General features: G+C 36.9%; 1 protein-coding gene across 3 annotated transcripts in view; it reads right to left on the bottom strand.

Annotated features, from left to right (window-relative positions):
• Positions 1 to 3836: 3836 nt before the first annotated feature.
• The window catches only part of LOC104608821 (agglutinin-like protein), an 82740-nt gene continuing 77967 nt past the window's right edge, over positions 3837 to 8609 (bottom strand). Inside the window, exons 8-9 of one of the 3 annotated variants that reach the window (XM_010274915.3) lie at positions 4250 to 4646; positions 3837 to 4152 (exon numbers count right to left, since the gene is read on the bottom strand). In XM_010274915.3, coding sequence (XP_010273217.1) covers positions 4262 to 4646 — 385 coding nt within the window. In that variant the 3' untranslated portion in view covers positions 3837 to 4152; positions 4250 to 4261. Of the gene's footprint in view, positions 4647 to 8609 lie in introns of all 3 variants that reach the window. The other 2 variants (XM_088891743.1, XR_016078659.1) reach the window with 2 other exon arrangements.

Genomic DNA, 8609 nt, shown 5'->3' with positions numbered 1-8609 from the left:
AGGAAATGGTTTGCAATCCAATACACTTTATTTAAAATTTTCAAAAAAATAAAATAACAAAAAAACAGAGAAACAGATTGATCTCTAAGATCTAGCGGGGGGGGATCACATTACAGATCTGCAAGAGCGATTTGAGAGAGAGATCCGTTGTCACTGCAAGACACTGTCACCATCACTGCTGCGAAGTCGCTGTCGCCATTGCCGCTATAGGTCACCCACATGGCCATACCTCTACTTCCTCCTCTCTTCTTCTTCTCTCAGCCAACAGACCCTCCTCTCATTATCACTCTTATCTCCTTTCTCATAATATTTATATTCATCATACCTTAATAGTCCAATCTAAATGATAGGATATGATTTACTCTTAAAATATTTGAACCAGTTGACTTGGGCGGTCAAACCACTGACCTAGAAACCAGTGGCCAAAACAATTCCATTTCCAATTCGATTTTTAAAACTATGCTAATACCAATAATGTTGTTTTTGCCTCTGACTATCATTGTTGTGCAAAGAGTAATGGTGAGACTAAATGGTGGGCAGTTGTACGAGCTCTGAAGTTTGCTCGGGACTGTTGTGTTTTCTGATGCTGAAATCGTTATCATGCAAATTAACCAACCTCAATTGGAGTGTCAATGGTCTAAAAGGATATTAAAAGAACATGTTTTGAACTTTCTTTTTTTGATATATGTCGTATAGTCTATGTAAATAGGAATGAAAATATTATGGCACATCAACTTGCTTTCCCAGCTTGTAAAAAGAAAGAAAGACATATGTTCATATACTTGAGCAGGGAATACCTGTACAAAGTTTTTAAGTCTAGTAATGAAAAGTTGATGTTTGTTGTTTGTTTAAAAAAAAATTAGTGGGCAATAATGAGTTTACATTGGCCCCCACAATGCCCCAGATGCACATCTCAGCATGCATTGGGAACATCCACCAAATTCCCAATGCTAGGAGTGTCAATTGGACTGGATTTAGTCCAATCCGATCCAGTCCAATGTGAGTCCATCACAAATGGACCAGGTCCAATCCAATCCAATGAATATTTTGAACCATTTTGGACCAGTCCAATTCAATGTCTGGATTGTCCAATTTGTTCAAATTCGTTTTACTTTAGATTGGTTTCAACCCAAAACCGGTCCATTGACACCTATACTCTTATCTTATGTCAATGGACCAGATATTGCCTTAATCCAACCCAATCCAATATAAATTTATTACGGACGGACCAGGTCTAGTCCAATCTAATAAATATGGACCGGATTGGTTCAATCCAGTGTGTCTTATTGGTCCATCCAATCTGTTTAAATTGATTTTGGACTAGATGGGGTCCAATCTAGAACTGGTCCATTGACACCCTTACCCAATGCACATCCTGTGGTATAAAAGATGTTCCCAATACACGATTTGGATGTGCTGTGGGGCACGCATGCAAATTCGGCAATAATTATTTTAAAGCATGAATCGTATTTAAGGTCTTAAAATGAATTGATCATTTTGGAAGTGCTCTCCAGCAGCCAGGATCTTTTGCAAGTAAAGACAATGTACACATGGCATCCCACCACACATTAAGAATTTCTCTTGTATATGTATATTAAATTTAGGGTTAAATACTTAAAATACCCATATGATTTAACAAATGGACAAAAAACTTACCCAAAGACCCTTAAGTTTTTTCAGAATGGAGAAAATCCTCTTTACCGTTAGTGCACTGTTATAATCCGTTTGCCTATGGTGTCATGTGATTCATATAATTTTTTTAATTCCAAAATTATCATTTTTATGGTCGATTTTGCCCTTCATTATTCTTTAAATTTTCAAAATAAAACCCAACTGCAATGTATTCTCAAATAGTGGCTACATTTGAACTAACAAAATAAACATCACTGAAGAGCGGCAATTATAGATCACAGAACCCGTGAGAGTACGTTGAAGAAAAAACAAAGATACGAATTTCATCACACATCAACAACACACACAACTCAAGCTTTACATTAGCATATGGAAAGCCATAAAGCACTGGCTTCATATACTTGAATACAAGTATTACCAAAAAATGTACAAAAAGTACTTGTACTTCGAAACCTTCTCCCATGGCCGCCCCATAGTGACTCCCAAATGAAGGAATACCTCATCACATAGCCACACCTTGTTATAAATTTACGTTAGCCTTCAAAATCAATTTTCACCCATTGCCCAACCGAGCGAAGAAGGGGGATTTTTCAGCAGAAAAATGGGAGGGAATGAGGCTATTGATAGGATGAACAGAATGAAACTGAGGGATGATAGGAGGAGATTGGGAAAGGAGAAAGAACTTCTAAGCTTGGAGGAAGCCATTTGGGTAGGTGGGGATTCTCTAGTGAATGATGACGTATTAGACGGGTTTTAGACTCTCTTACAGTTCTTGATTTTTTTATCAGTTGGATTTTATTTTGGAAATTTAAAAAATAATGAAGGACAAATTTGATATTTCACTATTTTCTATCAATACTTGCTGGCGATGTCTATTGTCAAAAAACTTAATGGTACCTAAAGCAATTTTTTCAAACAGTAGGATACGTTTTTGCCCATTTGCTAAATGATAGGGGTACTTTTAAGTATTTAACCCTTAAATTTATAGGAAGATATTCCCAGTAGTGTGTGTGCCAGCTTTTCCTTTGGAAGAGATCTGTCTTGTTATCAAGATGATTTTATTGAAAAAAAATGTTGAGATAAACATGTGAGAATTAGGATTTATAAATTTAAAAGGACAAAAATGGTATCATAATAATTTGAAGTTTTAGAAATGTTTAAAAAAATATTCCATGACTATGGAGTAATGATGGAATACTAAGCAAAGAGTTTGGATCTGCTGACCACAACACCTTTCTGGCCACCTTCAAGTGCAACCGATGTTCCCTATGTATAGTTGAGTGAACGTGGCCAATAATGTCTTCTGGTCAGCAGAATGGAACTCTAAGTACAGTGCTGAAAGTCTGAAACCTCAAACTTCACAGGATTTGGTGGGGCTTATGCCTTTAAACACTCCATGATTACCGATGAAATGTTTTAGTGGGGTCTTCATCACAAAATAAAGATTTTACTTGGCTAGGTGCAACTTGGGAGGGTAATTGGGTATGGGCCAATCATGGGCTTTGGCTTGACAGAAAAATTAAGGTGGTTTTTGGTTTGAAAGAAAAGTATAGGTTTGGGGTACTAACCTTCCCCTTCCTTTTCATTCAAACCGAACACAGCGTAAGGGAACATTAAAATTTCAGGTATGGAGCACTAACCCCTACGTTTTACCAAATTAATGGGATTCCGATTCTCTGCTTGTTGTGAAACATTAGCCTGATACACAGTATTTATATTTAGTTAAATTACACGTAGAGATGCAGGTTGTTAGAGAAAGACTCTTGCCAAGTCAACTTTCATACGGTTATCTTTGGCCTTATGTGTGGTAAAGAACCTTTCCCATTAAACAAAGGCTTCATTTGGTTCGCACTCATTCATGGGCCCGACTCAGGTTGAACTATAGTTTTTACATAGTGTTTATGTTTATTTGTTTATTATGAAAACTAAAGAAAACAATTATGAACATAATATATAATTAACTCAAACTATAATGAGTATATTAGACGTGTTGTTATAATTATTTTAGCAATCCATGATTCCATGTTTTGTTGAAGAGAAGGTAATCTAAAGTGCACAAAATGTAAGAATGGAATGATGTATAGGGATAGGTTTTTTACTTTCTAAAACTGCATAGGGATCTCTTGATCAATCAATTACACTACTACTAAGAGAACTATTTTGATTAGATGCATTGCATAATCAGCTTGCATACAGACAAAAGCTTAGTCCAAAAAGTCGCTCATACTATTACACAAAACACACTAAATCCTTATTAAGTTGATGTTCTCCCCTGTTTACATCCTTGGATATACTAAATATTGAATTCACTACAAGTGTAATCAGCAACAGAGTTATTTTCACACACATACATGCCAATCTTTTGGATAGAAGACAACAGACATAGATGCGGATAGATATTATGCATAAGAAATACATGCCAAGGAATCATTTCCTGCATGCATAAAGTTGAACGCTTCCCTTGTTGAGGTAGGTAATGTTTGCGCCTCCAAAATCCATAATCTACCAAGATACAGTTCGCTGACAATGAAAGAAAAATTCCTCATTACCAGCAAATCCGTATAATGATGAATAAAAGGAAACCAATATGTATGGAAGAGATAAAGGAAGGAATTACCCATAGATCAGTTCATTTTCCTTCTTTTGAGGCTTCAGCCTCCAAAGCTTTACCACTTTCTGGTTCACTGCTGGGTGCAATCTCGGGAGTGTTCATGCAGGGCCTGCTTATAAATTGATCCCCACGCTGGGGCTTAGCCAATGCACAAGATGAATTAGGTCCTTGGTGAGAGATACTTAGTTTTTCTGTTGAACTCTCTGATAGGGATCCCACGGGCAGGTTCACTAGATCATCTATTTTTGGTCCAGATGGAAGCTTAGTAGAAACGGGTGATTTAAGCACTTCACCATCCTGGGCATGCTTTGCAGGTATTTCCAAGGGCCTGTGAAATAGCAAATGAGCAACAGTTCTGTCTATGGGGTTCGTCTCTGTTTCTGCATCTGCTACTCTTGTAGGCCTGAATATAACATAAATCCAATTGGGTTATTCTACCAAAAAAAAAAAAACAATCCAATTGGGTTAGTTTTAGGAACTATTTGTAACTGCAGAAATGTAAAACTATAACGGTAGCCTGGCCTTTGAGCAGGGATTCTTAAGGGAGTAATGTTTTCCATGGCAAAACAGAACAAATTTTGACTGGCTTAGGCCAACATGGAAGAATATCCTTAGGTGGAGGAAAATCTTTCAATAAAATGAGAAGGTGGATCTTATGATGGGAGTAAGGGAGATTCTTCCACAATAAATGAAGATTAAGTTCTAGGAGCATTAGTGACATCTTTATCAGTGGGAGTATTCTAGGATATTATGATATATACAAATTGTAACTCAAAATTGATTACGTTCAATAAACTAAACCATAAAACATTATAGAAAAGATTAAGGAAATCTAGTAGCATTGTAAACAAAGATTCTGGGTGCATGTGACATCTTCAAGCAAAAAAGAGTACTGTCTAAGATACTACAATATATACAAATGCTGACTATAAACTAATCATGTTCAATAACCACAAACCATTATAAAAAGAGGAAGTAAATATAGTAGCACTGCAAACATAGATTCTCCCATGGGATATGCACATAATGGCACAGGACTCGAACAAAATTTATTTTTTTTATGTCCATTTTTAATTTTCCTACTAAGCTGTCTGGTCTTGATAAAAGACCCCTGTTTGGTGTTTGCAGAAGAGCCTGCCACCTCAACTTATTATGTTTCACAAGCTCTTGACCCAAACAACAGGTAAGGTGGGTTCTATGGGTTGAGTAGCCATAGTACTAGTTGGCACTCTTCTATTAAGACACAACTCTGTAAATATGGTTGTGGAGAGGATGTAAGATGAAAACAAAAACTCTCCTTCGAAAATTATTGTGAAGGGTCCTTTTAGAATCAATTTCTCTTTGGCACAAGGTAATTCAAAGAATATATGGTCTACTTGGAAATGGCTAGGATACTGGTCTAAGGAGAGAAAATATGAGGTGCCTATGGAAAGGGAATTTCTGCAATCTACCCCACCTTCATTCAATATATAAGATATGATCCTATATTCAGAAATAAAACCAGAATTTTGAGAGGATCTTTGATTCTACATTCAGTTACTACGTGTCCATGACGTTTGCAAGACACAGAACAATGCCTTTGCTTGCAATGAGAGGCAAATGCAATACAATCAAATTCTTTGCATTCGTGACAATGAAGGCAAGAGAAATCACATACATTCATGATTCATCCCCTTTGCCTTTGGTTGTGTGTGCTACAGAAGCCACTTCTGATTCATTTTTCCCTTTAAGCATAGCCTGTGTAGTATGTGGCTCCCCAATAATTCTCCCTAAGTCCTTTTCCTTTCACATAAAATTGAAACCAAAAAACACCACATGCTGTAGTTCAGTCCATCAAACCAAACTGATATCAACTCAGTTTCATCCAAAGCCATTGAGACAACACTGCTTACGAGAATTGAAATCAAACAAATTCTAGGAGATCAAAGCTCCTAAAAAATACCAGAAACTGACCCGAGAGGGCTTTTCCAAATAAAATCACTTGCTGGAAGCTAATAGCAAAAATAGAACCAGAAAAAAAAAACATAAAAAGAAAATGCTTGAAATATGGATTGAAACATGTCCTAGTTGACCTGTCAAACTAGGTTTGCTTGCACAAATGACTTTTAGGTCTTCTCCCATAAAAACTATCTGGAATCTAGATCATGTCTGGATTCCACAAGATGAGAGAGAAAAGGAAGAAAGATCAAAATTGATGGCTAATTTTTCTTGCTTTCTAGCTTATCTGAGTAAGGACAATACCACCCCTTACAATCCACAGAAAAATACAAAAAAAAAAAATGATGATAATGCGTTACTAAAAATTCCTCATTGAATGGTAGAAGTGCACAGCAAAGGTGATGCACAGAGTTGAGCTCCCATGACCAGACGAGGCTAGGATTTTCTTTAGTACAAGACAGTAGTCACATATAGCTTATCCTTCAGTTCTCTTTAAGTAGAGAATAAAGCCACAACAACTCTAATACACCATGGACTATGGGCCTATATTCAGCTAATCCTTCAGTTCTCTTTAAGTAATTGCTTGGGTGTTTCCCTTGTATTTTGTGATGGAGGTTTGAGTGTGTGGAGAGGTGACTCTCAGTGCTCTCCATGGTTGTGTGGTTTGAGGTCCAATCAGCTGAGTGGTAAGCCTTGTTGTTTGGATCTCTCATATCCAGGTCTGCTTTTTGGCCTTCAGTTGTGCTGGAAGTGTTTTTTCTACTTGAAATTCAAAGATGTTGCAGTGTTTAACCTGTGAAGTTCAGCTGAAGGGTTCTTTCTCTTGTTTTTGGCTTGGGGTTGCTTAAAGGTATTCTATATTTCTATCTACTTCTTGTGGAAGGAGTTCTGTGCATTTTTAGTTGCTTACAGTGGACTGTAAATTGGAAAACAGACCTGGTTTCTTCTCTTGTTGATTTTGTTCCCTTTTTCTGGTGCAAGTTACTTGTGGGTTGTTATATTTACTGAGCATAGACAATGTCAACTTATGATTCAGTCATATCCAAAGTCACTAGAGGTCAGAATATGGTCAGTCCAGAGGCTGAAAGCTAGGGTTTTCCTATTACTATTACTGTCCTTAATGAACTGAACTATTTGGAATTGCCTAAAAGTGTTAAACTGTATGTTGGATTCAGAGGAAAGCATGGGCACTTGTTTGGGGATGTTCCTTAACCAAAAGAGGCTGGTACAGCCTGTGATAAGTGGGATCAAGACAATTATTTGATTATGTCTTGGCTTGTAATCTCCATTCACACCAGCCTAAGAAAGAAATTTATGTGGCCTGAAACAACAAAGGGGATTTGGGACCAAGCTAAGGCCACTTTCTCTGAACAGAGGCACTATGCCCGTATTTATCAGCTATAAGTTGAGTCATCCAATTGTAAATAGGGGGAGAAAAGCTTGTCATGCCACTACTCTTCCCTTACCTCCATGTGGAAAGAACTTGATTATTATCAAACTGTTGACTAGAATAATGAGTCAAATGCAAAAGAGTACAAGACACTTGTGAATCAGCAGCAAGTATTTGCCTTTTTAGTTGGTCTTATAACCCTAGCTATGAGCCCATTCAAGATCAAACTTTAAGGAATAAGGAACTCCCATCATTTCAAGAAGTGTACTTTTTGGTTTAGCTTGAGGAAAGTAGGAGGATAGCCATGAATCCTCCAAAGGGGGAGCAGCAAGCTTCTCTCTTTTCCAGGGAGGCCAATGGAAATAAAAAGGGTGGTGAAGGGATGAAAAAGACAAAGGAAGTTGATAAAGATAAGATGTACTCACTATGGTAAACCCAAACATACTAAAGAGACATGTTGGGATCTTGTTGGGAAGCCGAAGAGTTTTCAGTCCTTCTAGAAGAAGCAACCACAATATTCTAGGAAGAATTCTAGTTTGACTAATGTTGTTTATGGTGGTTCATCTTATGTGGGTGTCTCTATAGGTTCTAACCCTAAGGAGGGATTGCTGAATTCCTTATGTGATTAGTTGGAAGAATATGGTAGGACTCTCCATCAACTTGAGGAGACTTTTATCACTCCTACCTTACATGTGTCCACTTTAGGTAACCAAGCCTCTGCATTTCATGTTTCTACTTCATCCTCCAACCCTTCAATCATTGATTTGGGCAACCAACCATATGACTGGTAAGCCTAATTTGTTTTCAGCATATCATCAGTCTATCATGTTCCCAAATTTCTTACCAACCTTTTATCTATTAATTGCATTACCAGATCCTTGAATTGCAGTTAACCTTTTTCTTTTTTTTTTTTTCTGATTTTTGTGTTTTCTAGGACTAGTAATTAAGCACGTGCATTGCACGTGAGAAATTTTTTTCATATTAATTACTTGAATTTTAGATATATCATAATTACAATAAAAATTGAAATTAACAAAA

The sequence above is a fragment of the Nelumbo nucifera genome, chromosome 7, assembly GCF_055504915.1.
Source record: "Nelumbo nucifera cultivar China Antique chromosome 7, China Antique-T2T, whole genome shotgun sequence".
Taxonomy (NCBI): Eukaryota; Viridiplantae; Streptophyta; class Magnoliopsida; order Proteales; family Nelumbonaceae; genus Nelumbo; species Nelumbo nucifera.
This window is presented reverse-complemented; position numbering and strand designations above follow the sequence as displayed.